Here is a 21,488-nt window from a genome sequence, read left to right as displayed (position 1 = left end):
AGTGACGAGTGACTATGCATGATGTGTAACTCTCAATGACCTCAAACATCTTTAGATTGTCCTTCTTTACAAGCCAAACAAGGAAAATACAAAAGAAAATGTTGATGGTTAAGAATATTGGATAAACAAGCAAATGCCTAAAAAGTATAGCTAAACAAAATAAGGTGTTTTGGTCCTTGGTCATCCAATTTTTGCCTTATCTAAGCAATGGTACATGCATCGGTGCATTAGTCTACCAAATACATTCTTGATGGTGAGTGAAATGTTACTTAAGTGCGTGTGTTAAAACAAACAATTGACACTGCGTACTTATGCACGCGGGTATAACGTATAATCAACATGTTTTGGACATAAATCATTGTGTACTAATGTGATAACACGATAATTCAAAGTCAGGGTAGATGACAATATAGTTGTATACTGTATTAGATTGGTTATGGTTAATGTAATTCAATTTGAAACATACTCAAGAGACTTAATCATTCAAAGGCTCAAAGCAAATCAGACCAGGTTATATGTGTAAGAAATAACCATTTTTATCCTTGTAAAACTTTAGATGAGTGTCTATAATATTAATCGGGCAATCTAGTTTAATCAATATTCAAGTGCGTGTAGGACTGTTCGGGTCGTCTAACTCAAATTAGGTTGGTTTACCAGGTCAATTTAGAATTTATCACTAGATCCTTTGATGTACACCATTATACAAAGTACAATCTTATAGACAGTGAGATTCACTTACAAGTAGAGCCTCCTCCCATTAAACAAAACTTTGCAAAACACAATAAATCCTTTTCCCATCCTTCATTATCGAGAGGATCTCATTAGCACGTGATTTTCCGTAATTTAATTAATCCTGATTAATTAAGAAAAAGATATTTCCTCCAAAAAAAAAAATGTCAGCTACAGAGGATTTGACAAAGTAAGGATTGATAATTACTAGCATACACTTGGATATACATGGTTCAAGTATGTTAGCTGATACAAACTAAGTTTTACACTCGGAATTCGGAATTGACTATTGTATGTCCTACAAAGTGTACAGGAACTTGGATTCGACGTTTGGCACCTTTGATCTTATATACCTCGGCACACGAAGATAATACTATGTATTCTTGCAAACAAATCTAATTAAAACTTTTAGCTCTGGGTATCTACATCACCATTGTTGTAGTAGGGAAAAGTCTATCCAGCAAACTATACAGACCTCCACCTAGGAGGAGGGCGCCGCTGCAATCACAATCAGATTCAAGCAGAGAGGAAACAATAATACAAGTGACAACCGGAAAAATGATATAGACCATAAATGATACTTTGTATATCAAACTCCAAGACACAAAGTGACCAAAAGGGAAAAGAAAAATCAAGTAACTGAAAAAACTATGTTCCAAGGTACCTTAGTGGGTTGATCCAAGCTGAAAACTTGCGAAATGAAAGCAACCTCTGCAGATAAATAAGACGGTTAGCAACATGGAAGGAAAATAATGATTGTAAAGCTAAACACAAACCTTTTGAAGGACTTTAACAAAGAAAGCAAAGTGTTCAATGAGAACTCATTATGTTATCATGTCCGGGTAGATCCTGATTTCCCACAAGGATTGGTTGATTTTGTATGCACTCTTCTCAGTTCTCTAAAGTCGTAAATGGTTTCCTACAAGTGGTTAGCAAGGAGAAAATGGTTTCCTACAACAATGTTTCCTGATTTGTTTTAATCTTTAGTATAATTAAGCACACATGCTGTTAAATCAATAAATTTCTCATTTCTCAGTAGTTTCCCAGTTGAGGTTAAACCAATGAAGTTGAGCAGAAGGATTCCACACAAATCTTATGCATAGTTCTTAGACATGACCCTCTGAGACGGGGACAGACTGGGGGATTGCAGGAATCACACTTAACTCCAAGAGAAGCATAAGCTAGCCCTTAAACTATCTGGGATCATGCTTGACATTATCAAGATTAGGTACCTATCTCTTTAGTAGCCACTAATATTTTCCTTTCAGTGGGAAAGGGATGGAATGGAGAGAATGGGTTTATAAAGTGATAAGGAAGTGGCATAATTGAGTGACAAATTATCATGGCTGTCTATGTGTATCACTTACTCTTCATAGCTGATAAAATTTGGCACACTACGAAATGTGGATCAAGATGGTGACAACTCTGACAAGAATATGTTTGTATGGTGATAGTCAACATCAAGCAAACTCCATAGGAAACACAACTCTTACGCTTCTAAAGCACATGAAATTGTTTCACCTTTTACTCTTGTTTCATGACACTAGAGGTGTATCAGTCTCTTCTTGTGGATGATGTTCTGATAGGGTTTAGACTAAATGGACAAATTGATATTCAGAATGTACCTCCTTCCCCACATTGGTACTATGAAAAACTCTAGAAACCACTTTTCCTTTAAAAGGAAATCCAATCAAAATTGAGACCATTTCCTCTGTCAGTCAATCAAAATTCTATGGAGTAAAATTCTCATTATTTCATCCAATACTAGCCACCTTCCCATAATGTTTCCAAGATATATTTTGAATTGCAAGTTGTCATCCTGGTGATGAAGCGGGGAGTAAATTATCAATGATCCTATATGATCCATTTCTTTCTGGAACAATTCTAGTGCTGTCTTACCGAGAAAATGATATTGAGTTGATCTGATTAGGTTTCCATATTTTTAAGATCCTGATTCCCTGATGGCATGAAAGGACAACTGACATAAAAAACCTTTTCATCTAGGACCCCAACAGGTTGCTTGGGCCACAATTATTGGACCTATTACACTTATGTTACTACACTAATCTCAAAATTTTCAACACACTCGGTATTTCAACAATTGTCCTCAGTTTCACAATGACCAGCTCCTGGTATTATTCCATCACGTTCGGTATATGAGCCTCTTCAACCGGACTGTATGCATTTGATGCATTGCCTTGCAAAAAGCTGTTCTTAATGGTTTTTTGTTTCTTCCACTTTTCTCAATATTTGTGGAAAGTGAACTAAGATAAATCGTGAATTGAGGTGGTATTACTGAATTTATTGACCAGCCATTATTTAACACTCATACGTCATGAGCATGCAAAACATAGATTCCTTTCACTGTCAAATAAAGTAACAAAAGGTTGTCTTCACAAGTATCTGATCAAAAGGAAAGAAAGCGGTACCTGCAATGCACCAGCAAAAGATGCAGCCAACAGCAGAGGAGCAACATAGCCTGTAGTGTAGGTCAGCAGTAAGCTGCCCCCAATTAGAGGATCCTGACACAAAATTCTCAAGTTAAATAATCATAAAGATAGTAAATAGGACCAAAGCAGCAAGGTTGTAGAAAGTAAAAATCATGCTGCACCTACTCCACAAACTTTATTCTCTACACACATGACTATCAAATGTTTTGTTTGTGATAGATGCTCCATTTACACGATTATTTGAGGTGGAAAGTGGTTATAGTTAAATCAGTAAGTATACAGCATTCAAGAAATCCTAGCATAGTAAGCATCTACCCATTCAACTAGCACCCTCATTAAAATTATACTCTCACCATATGAGTTTCATGAAAAGATCTAGTATACCTTGGTTGAAGCCACATAACCAAGTAGAGTGGCCAGTACAGGTGTGCTGCAGGGTGATGCGGCCAAAGCAAACGTAAGACCAGCCAAATATGCTTGCACACCTGGCATTCAATAACAGTTCCCATAGCTTCACTTGTCAGGCCATTTCTAGGGATATGCTTCAGCTGTTCAGTAAAAACAAAAGGTTTTATATGCTTACTTGAGGGGAAGTTTGCAGCTGCTGCACGGGGATCAAAGTCATTGAAAAATGATGGAAGCTGCAACTCAAGTATCTGCGACATCAAGCAGAGGAGAGGAAAATAATGTCAGACGAGTCAAGAAGTAACTAAGTCAGGATTAGAAATTCACTAAAACATAATAAAGTTACCTCTAAAAGATTAAGGCCCATCACTATAGCAAGGCCAGATGCAGCCAAAGGCAATCCCCTGCCTATTTGTCCATAAGCTTTACCAGCAAAAGAAGCCCCAACACCTAGGAGTGCTAGTGTAGTAGCCAATCCTAATGCGAAAGCAATGGAATCACCAACGACCTGAACAGGCAAAGGTGGAAAGATGGAATTTTTTGTACAATGCACTAATATGGTTAAATAAGCATGGCCTAAAAAATTATGCAAAATAACATTGAGATCCAGGGCTTTCAACTCAATAACTACTACTAGTCATGTAAAATTAGGATGGGATGATGTCCATTAGTTTCATCCTTTATCAATTTTAATAGCCGAACAAATTACTATGCGTAAGAAAATTACTTCGTATTAATTTTCTTTTAGCCTCTACTTTCCTTTTCATTCACGCTTTTTCAACAATGGGAGTATCACTTCATAAGAAAAAGCATTTTGTTATACCAATGGCACTATCATTAAAAAAATGATTTCCTTCTATAAATTATCACCTGTGCACGACTTTTCCCAGAGCCATAAGCACCTGAACAAATTCAATGAATATGATCAACTTCTGATAGGAAATTTACATAGTAGAATTTCTATTGAAGCAGCATAAATTGATATAATTATCATAAAGAAAAGATCTTACCAATATAACCAAGTGTTAACGGCAAAACACTTAATGTACAAGGGGAAAGACTGGTTACTAGTCCAGCTCCAAAAATGACAGCCAAACTGAAAGAAGGGATAGAAAAAACAGAACATTAAAACAATGGCAAGATATTAACATGAAACATATCACAGGCAGCTCGTAAGACAAAGGAATTATTACCTTGTAAAACTAAGAGCTGACAACTGATTCAAAACAGCTTCATTGGCTTGTTGCCCAGCTGAATATAATAGACCTCCAAACCAATCTCCAATACTCCCATCAGCTAGCATATATATAGATGCCGCCTTATCCTGTCTTGAATAAGAATAAACTAGTCCCTGAGGTCATTCATATCATACTAGGGGGAAAAACTACGATCTATCACATAGTGCATTTATACAATAGCACAGTAGAACTCTTCACATAGCATATTAGTTTACAGCTTTACACTACTTAAGTTTTTCAGAAACATGAAATCTAGGTATATCATGATACATTATATTTGTAATCTAATTGTTTGGATGATTCAAGTGAATAAGTGATGACTGTCTTAAATCATTATTAAGCTAAAAAGAAATTAGCACTGGTGGATGAAAGGGGAACTTTTTTCGCAATTGAATAACTACATGTTATGAAAGGCCTAAAAACCCTTTACAAACATTACAATATGGGATAAGACAATAAGTAGGCCTGCAACAAATATTCATTGAATGTATTTACACAAGTATGAAAGAGGAAAATAAAGTACAGCAAGACACAACAAAGAAGAGAAATCGTACATTATATCCTCCATTTGGATGGCATTTGCTGGGTCTATCGCAAGCAAACTTACTACTGCAATTGTCAAAAAAATTATGTAAGTGAGCACCAATGTATCAAACATCAGTGATGAACTGTAATTTGTACTAAACTACAGTAACTATTGTGAATCTTACTATATCACCGAGTACTATTCAACTGTAATACGAATTCACATGCATCGCAGAGGCTCATTACTAAAGTAAACTTACGAAATTACTACTTTGGCAATGATATCATGAAGAACAGAACCTCAGTCTTAGTATCCAAGAGCTAGATGTATCCAATGATAGGTTTTGATCAATTTCGAGTATTATGCTCATTTCGAGACAATGATAAAAAATGCCAACAATAAAAATCACTTAGCTCAGGAACAAGATAGACTTTGAACAATAAGAATCAGACAAATTGTCAATAAACTTTAGCAAGTCATATTAATTATTACATGAGTCCAAAATCAAATCAGACAAGTTGGTAGTGTGATTCGAACTGAGTTACGTGACAACTAAATCCGGACAGAAGTAATACGTATTATATCCAGTTACGAGTGGAAGGATTAATAGAGGGCTTACCAGCCAATGAATTCACAATCGTTAAGGCATTCACTTTGCTCTTCAAATCATTTTTTGACATCAAAACATCATCTTGCACATATTTCTGTACACCTGAATCCCTCTTTAACATGTTTATGGGCACCCTTTTCCCCACTGAAAAAAAAAAACAGTAGAATTGATTAGTTTTCTTACATTAAAACAAATAAATCCAATACCCAACTTCACTTTTCGCAAATACAATGAGAATTTTGCATTTGAAAGATATAGGAATTAGACTGACCATTATAAGTTTGAGCATGAAATTTATGGGTTGAAATTTTGAAGAAATTCCCAGTGAAACCATTGCAATGACCCAACAAACTCATCGCAAAAGAAAAATTGCAGAGAGAATTAGAAGAGAGAGAAGAGGAAATGTGTAATGGCTGGATTTTTCTTTCGTTTCCCTAGCCCTCTTCTTATGTGTGTTAATATAAGCTCCACGAGAGAATAATTCTTTTTTATATTATAAGCTTTAAAAGATTTGTTAATTTTCTATTTATTGTGAGTAAGTTAAGTAGCAACTTTTTTTTTTTTTTTTTTTTTTAACAAGAAGATACAACTTTGTTTTGGTTCGATGCGATGTACAAAATATTACTCCGTATGAGTTTGTATGGATCAACTTAATATACATTAAATAATGTTTATTCTTTATTAATAGTATTCTTTGAATGAAAGATTTGTTTGGTTTGATGAAATACAATTTTTTTTACAAAAAGATATTTTTCATGAAAAACATTTTTGACGTAAAAACACAATCGTAAACTACTTTTTCTTTGATAGTATTCTTATAAGAAAATGAAAATGAAAATGAAAGGATGAAGATAGATGAGACTATCGGAGGAAAGAGGGAGAGAGTGAAAATTTAGATATTTTTTCCTTTTCAATAAAATCATTTTACAAATTAGAGAAACCGGAAACATTATTTTTATACAGTAAAAACATTTTACATCCAACCAAACACTCCTAAGTTAAACACAATTTTTTATGATTACAAATATATTAAAGTAATACTTCGTACTTCATATATTAGTGGTTTTTAGCTTGAGAAATTTGAATAAAAATGATTTCCTGACTGACTAAAATTGAATTTTGTTAATTATTTTTTTAATTTTTTAATTACTACTCCCTCTGTTCCAAATTACTCGCAACATTTTGACTTTTTGCACTATTCACACATCTAATTTTGACCATCTTTTCTAACTATTATATGAAAGCCAATGTAATCATGTAAGATGTTGTTGGGTCTCTTTTAATGTATAATTTCTTAATATAAACTTTTTATACCTTTTATAAATATATAATAAAAGATATTAATAGTCAAACATGTGCATCGGCAAGCGTGTTCAATCAAAATGTTGCAAGTAATCTGGGACAGAGAGAGTATTTACTACCAGTTTTCCATTTCCACTTCTGCGAATCATGGCATAATTGGAAATTCTCCACAGTTTAAAAAAGACATGGCATCTAATGTAGATTTTTTTTTTTTTTTTTTTTTTTTTTTTTTTTTTTTTTTTTTTTTTGTGTGTGTGTGTGTATTGGGTAAAAGAAAAACAGAAATTATTAACCATTGTGTTGGTAGATTTGAACACGGTCCTGAGTTCGTGCCATTCAAATTAGAATGTTCAATTTGTAGCAATGGTAGCAGACAGGCAAAAATTGTACTCCGTATTATCTTAGGAACATTTCCTCTTCACGAAGAATTTGAGCTTTTCACATATCCGAGTGCCACAAGAAGTACACAAATTACGTCACATCCACTTTTGAAGTTGACGTATACCATTGGAACTTGGAGAGCTAAGGCAGGGTCGCAGGGAAGTCTAATAAGTAATAAGAAGCAAAAGAGGCTTCAGGAAAAAATAAAAATTACACGAAATTGTAGGTCCAAAATAAATTTTTAGGTCTTACCAATCTCATATTAAACACGCCAGTATTATCTTTGAAAACACCCACGAACTGACTAGAAAAAAGAAAAACATATAAAAACCAGCAAAGTAGCACAAGTTTATTCACCTAATGGAGTTTTATTTTTTTTATTTTTTTTTATGCTATTCATATTTAAGAAGAATTGAAGCAACAATCGGCACAAAGAAGCATATGCCTGAGGTTGCACCAAGGGCTTCTAAGCTCACTAATCAGTCCCGGGTTCAGGAGCTTCAGGTCCTTCAGCAGATACAGCACTGAAAAAAATGACAGCAAAAATGTGTTAGTGTCTTATAGAGCAGATTCAGTTTAATTTTACAAAAAATTAAACTCCGCTACAGAACATCAATAAGTTTCATTTCACAACCACGCTAAACGAGTTTCTGAAACCAACGTTTCAACTAATCAGATATAGACCCAAGGAAATGTGGACAGTAGATCTAAATTCAGATGCATGATTTCATGAAAGTCGGATCGATTTATAATTGCCTTATGAAAGGATTCCTTTTTTGGTTATTGACTTCATCTTGATTTAAAAGCCATGCCTCATAAGAAAACCGTGTGAGATAAGTGCCAAAGTTGGCAACTTGAGGTAACACATTTTAGACATGGTATCACTATGGCAAAGATCTTAAGCTACCATATGAGGAGTCAAAAATACAAATCAAAGAACCTGCTGAAATAATAAAACCTGCATGAATACTCCACAGTAAACAAATTTTTGGATCTTGTTTAAGCAATGTAGGCCAAGTGAAGAGATAGAAGTGCAACCAAGTTCAAGAAAATGCACGAAATTTTTAGAAATTAAGATTTTGAGACTTGGTCAAATCACAGAAATGCAAAATTAATAAATAAAATCAGGAAATTACTTAGATACAGCTTTGGTGTGCAGGAATAATAAAACCTAATCCTTACATTCAAACATAAAACCACCATAAGACAGTATTGTTATCCAAGTACATACAGAAAAGCAACTCAGTTAACAGAGCAGAAAGATCAATGAAGAAAAGACCCAACTCATTCAAGGGGATAATGCAGATTATAAACCTAAGGATACTGCAAATTTGTTACAATGTATTTAGGTGCCATGAACATGTTGCAGGAAGATTGCAAAAACTCTTTCTAACCAATTGCCATAAGCTTGCTACAGGAGTATAAATATAAAAAAAAATTAATAATAATGATAATAATAATAATAAAAATAAAAAAAAAAAATAAAAATAAAAATAAAAAATAAAAAAAAAATCTAATATGAAGCAGAAGGCTAATGGCACTAGCTGACACAAGCTTGTGCGTCATCTTACTTTAATGCTGCCACCATCATACAAGATTACAAAGAGATATAGTCTACATGCTTCCAACTGAAGAACCTTAGAGATCCAAATCAATTTTTTGGACTGCAGATTGACAGAGGGAGTATTCTCTGCCTTAGCCAAAAACTGTTCAGATAAATGATAAAATTTCAGGTGCAGCAAAGACATGATGACATTGTAGTCCTCAAATGGAGTCAACATATTTGAGGGTTTGACTAGTATAACTCATACCACCAAAGTGCATCTTCCATTTCCTCAGCCCAAGGCACTGGTTAATCCAAACTACACATTCTTAATTGTATATTGAAGAGGGATGACCTAATGGAAAATTTCTTAAAGAGGACAAAGGACATGTGTAGGAACATTGCAAAAGAAACACTTGCATCAATTTATGGGACATAACATATGTTTATCATTTAATTAATGTCACTAGTTCACTACCTATACAGGCTAGATATCATGCTAGTATGTCAGACAAAAACATTATAATTCATTTAAAAGAAATGTACTCCATATATATCTATATGAATGTCAAAGATGGATATCAATCATATTATGCACATAATGAACTATAGGACATCAGATGTTCTAAAGATGCATACCTAACTGAATGATCTGCACATGCATTCCCAATGACAGGATTGGCACACCTGAAGGTAGAAGAGTCAAAGCCATCCCCAATGTCAGAGGCAGAGGCAACAGGGTCATCCCCAGTGGCAACAGCAGAGGTGGCAGCAGGGCCAAAGACAGCCCCGATGGTAGAGTCTGTAACATCAGAGTTATCCCCAATAGTCGGGTCAACAGAAGAGAAAGCATAATTAATCACAGTGAAAGAGTCTGCTAAGGTATCCTCAATGGTAGGGTAATAGGCATCCTCGGTGATAGGATCAAAATAGGCATCCCCGATGATAGGAGGGTATACCGAAGCATACTCAGTGGCTAGGTCAATAGGGTTGGAGGCAAAACCATCTTCAATAGAGTTGAAGGCATCCCTAATGGTGGGGTCCGCTCCAGTGGCAAGATCCCCAAAGACACCCCCGGCAACAAGTTCCACAGAGACATCCTCGGCGACCGGGAAAGTAGAGTCATCCCTAGTGGAGAAGTCAGTAATGGCATTCCTGATGATTACGGGGTCCGCATCCCTGACATTGGTGGGATCGATAGAGGCATCACCGACGATGACGGGGTCCACATCACTGATTATGGTGGGCTTAGCAGAGGCATACCCGATGATGGAAGGGTCCGCAGAAGCATCCCCTATGATGGAGGGGTCCCTAGAGGAGGCATTCCCGGAGGCATCGCTTACAGCGGGGTGTGCAGGGGCGTCACCGATGATTGCAAAGCTCACAAAAGTATCCTTGATGGTGGAGGGGTCCACGGATACATCCCTGATGGCATCCCCGACGATAGGATCGGCAGAGGCATCATCCATGGAAGGGTCTGCAAGGACATTCCCGGTGGCGGTAGGGCTAACAAGGGTATCCTTGATGATAACGGGGTCAGCAGGGGCATCCCTAATGATGGCAGGAGCAGCAAGGGCATCTTCGATGACGGTGGGATTAGCAAGACCATCCCCAGTGATGGTGGGGTCAACAAGAGCATCCTCGGTGATGGTTGGGTCAGGGAGAGCAAGAGCATACTGAATAATGGTGGTAGGGGCATCCCCGATAATGGCATCCCTAGGAGCATCCCTGGTGATGGTGGGGGCAAAAGGGGCATCTCCTATGATGACGGGGTCTGGGGTATCCTTGGTGTTGGCAGGGACAGCAAGGGCATCCCTGATGGTGGCGGGAATGGAGGGGTTAACAACATCCCCAATGATGGCTAGCTTGGCAGGGACATCCCTGGTGGCAGGGTCAGCAAAGGTGGCATCCGCGATGATGGAATTGTCTGTAGCGGCATCCCCAGTGGCGAGGTCAGCAGGGGCATCCCCGATGATAGTGGCGGGGTTATGATCATCCTCACTGACAGCAGGGGCATCCCCAATGGTGGGATCAGCAGGGGCATCCCTAATGGTGGGATTAGCAGAGACAACCCTAGCAGTGGTGGGTTCGGCAGAGATAGTAGGGTCTGCAACGGAGTACTCAATAGCACTCCCAATGGCTGCCAAAAGATATAATCCTGAAAAAGGGAAAAAAAAAAAAGAGGCAAGATTAGGGTTAGTCTGGAGTCCAACAAAAGCATCACAGTAAATCTATTGAACCTTGATGTAGCATATGCACACACAACAATACACCATTAGGTTGTGAAGTGCACAGAGATTAGAAATTACCAGTGACGCTTTTAGAGCTGCAAGATTCATCCAAAGTTGAAGAAGAAGTGCCTCTAATTGATACCTAAAATTTTACACCAAAATCCAACTAAATTATATGGATAATAAGACTATCAACGGAGGGAAGAAAGCTTCAAAATTCTTGTATCACTCACACACACACGCACACGCGCACGCGCGCACTCACACACAAGGATATTAGATTTCATATAAAGGATATTAGAGAGAGACTTGAAGTGCTATAAGAACTGAGATATATCCTAATTAATGCCAAAACAAACATGACTTATTTGGTATGATAAAGGAAATGACGGTGATTTTATCTAAGTGGCCCATGATCATTAGATATAAAAATGGTAAAAGACAAAACTTAGCAGTGATTCAAATCCTATAAAGAGAAAGCTTGAAGCTTATTTATTATTTTTGAGCTTGAAAGCAATTAACTCAATGGAATATAAGCTCACAATTTCTAATTTGGTTCTTTTGAGGTCAATCTCAATACCTATTCATCCAAGGAAAATATTTCAATAGCCGCAGCCATACTGTTTAGCATTATTTCATATTCAGATTTTATTTCCTATGGTTACTTCTTTTTAAAATTATATTTCCTACTCAATCATATTCTTATCTTGAATATTTACAATTAGAATCATTATTGAGGGAAAAAAAATCGGGCACCCAGAATTTAAGTGGCCATCGTCCCATCCAACTCATTTTCCATGTGATATTTTAACAAGGGAGAAACCTGGATGATTGTCCTACAGTAAAACGTGCATGCCCTGGATGAAGAAAATTCTGTGTAAAAGAGATAGAACCCAAACTAATTTAGAGAAGAAAAAAAAAAAAAAAAAAAAAAAAACATAAACAAATTTTTTAACTGGAAATTGACCGGAAAATTCATGTTTTTGGAGCATTTTTGGAAGATTTGTAGTTAATTACTTATTTATACGGATATGACAGCAAGGATCTAATGGCAAGTTCATTTATTGTGGTTCAGCGATAAATCAAGCCAATTTCCTTGCTTCATTTTGCTATATTCTTCTAGGGCACATACCAGCGCTTCAAATTTTCTACCGATTTAATTTTAACAAGTAATTTAGTTGGACTCTCTTACTCTTACCCTAAGTTTAAAGTAGCATTGTTAGGCAAACAACTTGCTCGCATTAGTTTATTCTGGAAAATTTTTGGAGTTACAAGAAACACTAAATAAGCCATGTTGTCCTTTCACAAATAACTAAAAATTAGGGAGTAAGTTTAATTAATATAGAAAAATGAAAAACAAAGTTTTCACATAAGTTAAAAAGTTCATGGTAACACCACATTAGCCAGGTTACTAATGCAGAAGAAAGTTCAGAGCTACTTAAACAAGATGATTGCATTAGTTGTTTCCTTTCTTCATATGAGAAATTTAACTAACAATATTGTGAGATTTATTTTGGTTGAGTCCTTATAGGAAAAAGTGAAGTATAAACAACAACAGCAGCAGCAGCAGCAGCCACAACAACAACAATAATAAAAATAAAAAAAAATTAAAAAAAGGGTGGCCTTTCTTCTTGCGACTCAAATAGGCCAGTTACAATCTAAAAACAACGGAGTACTTGCAAAATAAGAAAATGAATCAAAGTCAACTCGAGCATGCTTAAATCAGGGATTATTAATTAAGGGGGTAAACGTTAACAAAGTAAAGAAAATTTAGCTTGGAGGGGGTGATTGTAGATGGGACAAAATAGTGATTGTGTGAGGAGGGACGGATGAGGGTATTATTACTCTACTCTTATGACACTGTGAAACAAGGAAGATAGAGACTTTCTAACCCCTTAGCCAATTTAGAAAAACCTTCAGGTCTTAAGATTATCTAATTCTAGTATTTGATTCTTCACATAAGTTACCAAAAACACAAAGAGGGATCCCCTCTCCTAATATCACCCCCTCTGTAGTATTTTATGCGAGGTTCAAACTCCAAACTGAAGCATTTTCCAATTTTGGAAGTCAAAATACCATATGGAAAGATGTTTTCTTTGCTTCCTATGCAGTTTTGAGGAAAACAAATTTAATGACAGCTTACAAATCCACATACTTCCAGAGTGCATCTATCGAGTGAAAGCTTTACAATTACCGTTACCATGTATACCTATCACTCTACTGAATGCTTAATTTATTAACTATGACCATGCCAATATAAGTGGACATAAGAATCTTAACTCCTATTAGCACGCAAAAGATATCATCCATATAGATCATATATAAAAAGATTCTAATGAATTGTAAATATAAGAGACTCAAAAATAGGAAGCAATGAAAAGGCTAATAGTATGGGAATCATATCATACCACAGGACTCATTTTATCAAGGCATTTCTTGCAGGTTACACCACGTGTGTCATTTGTTTCAAATAGATGGAGTGACATAATGCATCCACAGTGAACTCTCTGTCAACAAATATTATATGTTAAGATCCCATTAGCAGTTCCTCCAGCAAATAAACCAAATCTTGTGATCAATAACCATAATTTAAACTAGCAAAAAACAAGAACTTTCCAGCTTACCCTTTCACATACATCACACTGTCTCCATCCATCTTCATGTCTATGATGTTTTTGGCAAAAACTCCCATCACTATAAGCAAAACTGCAATGAAGAACAGTTCATAAAACCATTAATTATGTATTCAACACGCTTAATCCGCCATAAGATAACCAAAAGGATAGTCTACACAGTAAAACTAATATTACAAAGGTGAAGTGATAGTGGCAGTTCTCATAATTTTCTTATTTATATGTTTCCTGTGAAGGACATGATACAAGTCATTTTTCCTTATTATTTGTTTTCTGAAGAAGATGATACAAGTAATTAAGTCAGTGACTTGGGGACATCATTTTTCCTTGACCTGTGTTAATTAAACCTTTCTAGTAGTGCAGGACATACTATTTCTCTAAGTGTCAAACTCTTACATTCTACAAATATTTAGCTCTGTTTTAGTCCAAGCCAAGTGTCAACTGTCAAACATCCAACATCCATACCCATGCCAAATTGTTTTCTAAACAAGGGTACTTGACATGAAATGAAGTGGTCAAGTAAGCATAGATTGCCATTTATTGTGATAAATTAAGACATGAGGTAGCTAAAAAATGGTACACAGAAGGAGAATACTTCAAACCTCAAGCTTTGTAGCTTCTAGAAAACAATGTTAACAAAAGAAGAGTCAGAATTACACAACTAAGATGCATAGAAAAAAAAGAGTGATCAAGGAAAAGAACCCATCAACTAATCCAAAAGTAATGTTCTAGCTATCCAAACAGAAAAATGTCATCAAGTTGTCACCTAGGTAAATCGTGCTTCAGGAAAGAAAACCTAGGCTGACCCCTAAGATAGGAGTGACCAGATTCAGCCTCACAGATGATTAACAAGAATAACAACAGATAGCGAAGATCTTGGCATCCGCGTTCCAAGAGAAATGTAGAACCTCGTTGCTCTTAAAATACTATAGATCCATTTCCGCATCACAAGTGACAATGTATCTCACACTAGTACAGTAGTACCTATCAAACTTTTTTTATGATGACCAACTTAGAAGCACTAATAAAATGGCTGCTTTGGCACTTTGATATCCTTTCGTATAGCCAAGGCCTTGGTTAGAAAAAAGCGAAGAAATGGAATTAGAGCCCCCCAATAGCATCTTCCCAGACTATCCCTTAAAATAAAACCCAGAGCCAATCAACCATCATTATGCCTTGAACTGCTAAAATTAAGCCTAACAAATTCAGGTAGGGGAGGCTTCCAAGGACTTCTGAGTTCACTCCTAAAGATTGAAAAATCAACTTGATATCCATATCAAGCAATGTTGCTAAATATTAATAGAAAAAACCAAACTTACAAGAGCCGCAAATCTTTCCATATCTTCATTATTGAAGATGACTATATTCTAGTGAACTAACTCATATACCACACTAAAGGCATTCTTTTCCACATCTAATATTCTAGTACACTAACTCATACACCACACTAAAGGCATTCTTTTCTACATCTAAAAAATCACCAAATCCTAACAAAGATTGAGCTCCAAAACACATTTATCAGACACTTTCCCTAATGTCAAAGGATGTCAACCAAGATTCTTTTTAAGGAAAAGAAAAACCAAACTTGTATAGCTTGTAGCAATGTTACTTGGAAAGCGGTACATTGAAACATAAATCACAGCCTATTTCAACAGAATTTGTCCAAAGGTGTACCATTGTACTGAGTATAAATTAGAAAATATTGTCCATGATATCACTATGAAATAAAGTCAAGGTCCTCCTTCCATCAAATTCAATTCGTTTTGTAAGGGATTGCCAAGTTACCACATGTTTAAAATTCACACCACCACACCCATTATAGAAAATTATATTACCAGTTTACCACATTAGCCATTTAGATATATTATCACAGCCATTATGAGAATGATATGGTTGAACTACACATATAATTCGTAGGAACCTTTAAACACATAATTTAGTATGTGTATAACCTTTGAGTTTTAATTTCCACAAACTAAAAGATCAAATCTAAAAAAGTATACTTTCAAGTATTATATCAGAAACATATTCTGTAACTTCAGAATACAATGCTGAAGCCTGAAGTCAAATTTCCAAACTTGCCAATCCACACCATAATGGCTGCAAAATGCCACATAGCATCTGCACATGGCACCATTGCAACATCATGATTGTAATCACGACAAATTTAGCATATATGAAAAGTAATCGAAGTTATAATGGATAGTTGTCCACTATAGCAAACTTGATACCATATAATTAAGTAGCCATTATACACCCTTTCAAGCTTGTGAGATGAACATTGATATCCTGTTATACTCCTAAGGTCTTTACCAAGTACATAAGTCACACATAAAAAACTACCAGGAAATTAGACTGGTAGAAGATGTAATGATCATTGATCAGACAGAATAAAAACTTATGGAAAACCACCCTTGTGTGGGCCCTGGGCCATAGGCATTTAGACACTATTCTTGATAAATAAATTAAAAAATTGAGTCTCTTGTCACCACATAACACACCTACAACCTTTATTCTAGCTTATAAAATGTTTTACAAATAATAATTATCATTTTAATTCCATAAACATGAACAATTTTAATATCCTACACTTCTCTTATTTCTTTAATACCATATACAGCTATCACTCCATCATTTATGAAGAATTAGTCACTTGAATTATAACCAAATCTTCCAACAACCACAGCTATACATACATGTGTCTTACTATTGTAAGTTCTCTTCCAGCCCCATGATACATTCCGAAACAATTGTGCAGACCCTTATATCGATCAGGTCAATCCCACTACCAAATATTACTACTTACAATCCACAGACATCAAAATTTTAAATTACTGGACATCCAGCTTTTTCAACAAGACAGTGGAAAGAGGGACAAGCAGAAAACTCCCAGCAATGCTGGCATGCTGCTGAAATCCAATCACAATCTGTTCAACAAGGGAAACTAATAATTTTGAATAACAAAAAACCAAATGAGCCAGCACGAGCCATGTTGTTTGAAGCTAGTTGACTCAATGAAAAGCATCTACTCCAGAGTTCAGACCCTAAGATCTGGAATGGAGGGAAAAATTGAACTTCAGGTATCAGCAAGAACAGAAAATTAATTAGGCACCGGGATAATTTAGGTTGGGGGATTTTTTCTGTACCATTCTTGGGGTAAACATTATCTTTGGTTCCATTTGCTTCACTCTTTCGTTAACCAACTTTGTTTTCTTTATATAGTAATGATAAAGTGTCCGGTAGTTTTTAAGCATGGCTAGGTGCTGGCCTCTTTACAGTCTAAGAAGAAATAGAATAGTAAGTAAAAGGGGGAAGTAGGGCTTGCCACTGTTGTCAGTGAAGGATAAGACCTCTATCAATCAATTCAGCTAGACCTGCTTTGTTCTCCATCATGCCTAACCATGCATCTTCATGCAAATTCTTTATTTATACATGAAATATTCCCTTTAAAGAGTGAAATAGTTCATACTTCCCCCTATCCATTATTATTGTAACACTCCCCTTTTCGCTAGTTTCAAATTAAATACAACATTACTTTATTTGTTGCTTGGTTCTTTCTATCTCTCTTCTCATCACATAAGTCTCTCTATCTCTCGCCTCATCACATGGCTTCCTTAATGTTTGTGCTTTCCCCTACGTTGTAAATATATTGAAATGGCATATGTAGCAAAATATAGTTTCCAAGTATGAAGCCTGGTGGCGGCAAATCCCTTGGAAAAAGACAATAAACATTCTAGAGAGCAAATTCCATTATTTTCATCATCACTGTCATCACCATATATATGTGACAGCGCAATTAAGGCAACTGCCATTTTTCATTACTTCACAAGTACAATCATCAATCCTAATTAAAGCTTCATTGCAATTGAGTTTTACAATTTGAGTGGAATTTGCACTAAAATTTACTAGATGGAGAGCAGTGAGTCTAACATTCTACTTGTCCTTCCTGCGTTGCTTCTTTTCTTCAACAGAAAAACTAAACTCTCCCTGTTTATCACTTACACTTCCTTACAGAATTTCTTTTACCTCTCCAGTAAATTTTGACAATCCCAGGCAAAATGCTCCAGCAAACCCTTTATCTATAAACAAAACAACATACATGCAATACAAGAAAATATGACCTTCTAGATATAGAGTAAAAAATAAATAAATAAATAAAATAAAACTAAACTAAATGAGGTGTTATGGATGAAAATTGCATATGAAAACCAGCAAAACCACTATATGAATATTAAAAGTACGAGTTATGTGGAGATCAACAAATAGAACAGAGATAAGAGAGAAAAGAAATGACATGGATAAAATCTCAGATGCAGATGATTAACCTAATTGTAAAAAGATAAAAACTAATTGAGTGATCTAGCAATCAATCAATCAATCAAAGCCTTAAATGAGCGATCTAGCAGAAAAACAAAAAATTAAAATAAAAAGTTCACAACTTGAAGAAATACAAACAATTACAAAAATTCATAAGGTTAGATTCCAGTATTCAAGACTACATCTTACAAGCAAGGACCACAAAGCTTTGTGTAGGTAAAATTCCTTAAACGCCATCCTTCTCGGGGTGTACTCGTAAATTGGTGACAGAAACTGCATGTATCGCCTTTTGGAGCCATCAAATTTGCAGAAGGAAAAAAAATTACACACAAAACAAAGGGGAAGAACCAACAAAAGAATGAGCAGAATGCAAATACAGATTTCACCCACTTATCAAAGCCTCAAGGTAAAGGAAGTTCCAATAATGACAAACCATTTATGGAAAGAATCATGATTTTTCAAATATAACGTAAAAACTGCGTGAAAGAAGGGGGGAGGGGCTGTCTAAGCAAAGATAAGGACAACATTGACAGCCAATGGCTTTATATGGTATGCAATTAGATCCATGATTATGTTCACACTAATAGCAGATACTACTACTTAACCTTAAGTGGAAATAACGGAAACCTATGTGAAAATATATGATACTACTTTTACAATCAACAGCTCAGCCCTAGGTTTTGAGATTGTGGCTGCAAATGTGACCAAGGTAGCTTTAATGCATCACAAAGCACTACTTTATCGCAATATCGCTCAAAAGGAGCGTGAATAACACGACATGAATGAGTCAATCAATCAAATTTGCCAATATCAACCATTTATAAACCAATTAATAATATTATTGATTTTCTAAGCTGAAAAAGTGATATGTACCGGCTTACATATAACACTTAAGCTGATAACAATTGATCATGTTTCAGATCATAGAAAATTACTATATGCAAGAACCTGAGAACTCTGGCCCTTGGCCATTTTGTTGAACTGCTGAGGGTTGGTATCCTTATCTTGCAGTCACTAAAATCATTCTTATTGTAATGAAGCCCTTAAGTAACCTTCTAACCAAAATGATATTACAACACAAGTTTTCTGAAAATATTGGCAATTATTCTAGCAATTCTCTATATCGTTGTTCTGAATTCATTTTCGTTCATGTTTACTGATTTGACTTTCAAGCATTCCTAGAAAAAATCCTCTTTGGATTAATCCAGCAAACAGTTAGATAATTCATCATACATCCACTGCATGACTTATTACCCAGCCAAAGAAAAAAAAAAAAAAGATTATTAACAAAATCAGAAACACATATGCAGTACATGAAAATTACCAATTAAAATTATAGGCATCTTTCTCTTCCTCCTTCCCCTTGATTTCATCTACCTACAATGATATCAAATCAACCACCATAATAAAAATTAGAAAAAAAAAAAAAAAAAAAAAATCAGCAGCCAAAAATGTTATGGCTTCTAAAAATTGGGTGACATACCAGATCAATTCCTTCAGGTAAAAAAATATTGTGAATCAGCAATCTGGTTTGTGTGAAATAAGAGTAGTACCAAAGGCAGCACCTTCTGATTTCATAATCCAAAATGGAAAAATATTCCATTTGGTAACACAACTGCAGCAGAATAACAGAGAAAACAAACGTTGGAAATTAACAGGTCAGCAGCATCAAATGTTTATGTCACAAATCAACCATTAAATGAAATTATCAGAGAGTCATGAGAAACAGATGCATCAGCCAGTGTGCACTCTCGATAAATCAATTACTGACACTCCCAATATATCAATTACTGATTTATCAGTAATTCAGTATCATCAAATGCCAATTAAAAACAATAAATCACTCAAGAATAGAGGCATTTATCAATTTGGAGCCTAACCTTGAAAACTAAAGTGTTACACTCCAAGTAGAGACACCCAAACAATAACTGGGAAAGCAGTAGACATCTACAACAGAAAATAATTCCCCCACGGGAAAAACTACATGCTTACTCAGTAGGAGATCCACAATAGTAGCAGGAAAACTAATGATCCCGACATACTCCTAACAACCTCCATCATAGTTAAGGAGAGCAACCTATAACATCCAAGGAGAGAACAATCAGTTTACTTTTAAAGTGAGGGGGCTAAAATAAGTTAATTGTCTATCTAACAACATCATATGAGCTTTGAAAAGTCCTATTCCCTAACACAAAAACTACCAATCCCCAAATTTAGAAACAATTGATTCACTACTCTAATAAGAATACCTCAAAACCTAATCTCACCCACAATTTCAAAAGTTCATGCTATTGAAAATCCAAATGCAATCACCCCACAAATAATTCCAAAATTTCTTAAATCTAAACTAAAATTAAAATAGAAATATGAATATTGCAATTATAAGCAACACAGATCATACACTACTAGAAAATAAAAATTGTTCATGAAAGTATAAATAAAAAAAAAATTAAAGATAAACAATTACCAAAAGAAACCGCCATATTGAGCATTGGAGAGATTGCCCATAACTAACTTTGGCGCCGCAGAGAGGAGAATCATCATATTACCGTTTGGGAACACAAGAATTCGCAGAAAACTGCGTATGATTGAAGTATTTAGTGCAACAGAACTTAACATGCATAACAAATGGGTTTTCAAGTTTAGGATTTGCAAATTTTCCAGCACATTGATAGTAGAATTAGAAGGGATGATGAACCCAGCTACTACCCAACTCGGGTTCTATATTTTACCTTGGCGTCCGATCCTCGACATTTTAACATGGCTATTATCACATTGCTAATACAAATAACAGCAATACTATTACTCGCATAGGTTTTCCGGTACATGGGAAATATTTAAGTATAATTGGATGAGGTGGATCTCAAATGGATTCTCGGGTTCAAGTAATATAATTTCAAGTCTTCACGCGCAATGAGTTTGTTTGCTCACAATGGCATTTTAATGAATGAAATAATTCAGAGTGGTTGAAATTTTTTAAACAAAGGTTTATTTAAAATAAAGATTTTATGAATAGATTCATTAGCTGAAGTTTTTTCGCGCAAGATTTTGCTAGTGCTCTATAAAATAAACACAATCAAAATACGTCAATTTGTCATAGGCTTATGAATTGCAATAAATAGA

General features: G+C 35.4%; 2 protein-coding genes across 5 annotated transcripts; both read right to left on the bottom strand.

Moving 5' to 3' along the window:
• Window positions 1-910: 910 nt before the first annotated feature.
• On the bottom strand, window positions 911-6,430 carry LOC110693201 (cytochrome c-type biogenesis ccda-like chloroplastic protein). The gene is made up of 12 exons (XM_021870332.1): window positions 6,230-6,430; window positions 5,968-6,102; window positions 5,377-5,431; window positions 4,778-4,912; window positions 4,595-4,680; window positions 4,455-4,486; window positions 3,931-4,092; window positions 3,763-3,835; window positions 3,564-3,664; window positions 3,159-3,251; window positions 1,394-1,440; window positions 911-1,227 (listed from the first exon to the last, which is right to left on the bottom strand). Exons 1-12 carry the CDS (start codon window positions 6,312-6,314, stop codon window positions 1,152-1,154), a joined length of 1,080 nt encoding a protein of 359 aa, XP_021726024.1. The 5' UTR covers window positions 6,315-6,430; the 3' UTR covers window positions 911-1,151.
• Window positions 6,431-6,510: 80 nt separating this feature from the next.
• Window positions 6,511-21,175, bottom strand: LOC110693198. 4 transcript variants are annotated; one of them, XM_021870330.1, is made up of 10 exons: window positions 21,098-21,175; window positions 20,833-20,943; window positions 20,358-20,442; window positions 19,849-19,980; window positions 19,690-19,742; window positions 14,040-14,121; window positions 13,824-13,922; window positions 11,494-11,557; window positions 9,824-11,342; window positions 6,511-8,165 (listed from the first exon to the last, which is right to left on the bottom strand). In XM_021870330.1, exons 4-10 carry the CDS (start codon window positions 19,966-19,968, stop codon window positions 8,117-8,119), a joined length of 1,986 nt encoding a protein of 661 aa, XP_021726022.1. In that variant the 5' UTR covers window positions 19,969-19,980; window positions 20,358-20,442; window positions 20,833-20,943; window positions 21,098-21,175; the 3' UTR covers window positions 6,511-8,116. The 4 variants fall into 4 exon arrangements, with proteins under 4 accessions (XP_021726022.1, XP_021726021.1, XP_021726020.1 ...); XM_021870329.1 differs by having other exon boundaries at window positions 20,246-20,442; window positions 20,833-21,169; XM_021870328.1 differs by having other exon boundaries at window positions 20,833-21,169.
• Between the last annotated feature and the right edge of the window lie 313 nt (window positions 21,176-21,488).

This window comes from Chenopodium quinoa, unplaced genomic scaffold, assembly GCF_001683475.1.
Source record: "Chenopodium quinoa cultivar QQ74 unplaced genomic scaffold, ASM168347v1, whole genome shotgun sequence".
Classification (NCBI taxonomy): Eukaryota; Viridiplantae; Streptophyta; class Magnoliopsida; order Caryophyllales; family Amaranthaceae; genus Chenopodium; species Chenopodium quinoa.
This window is presented reverse-complemented; position numbering and strand designations above follow the sequence as displayed.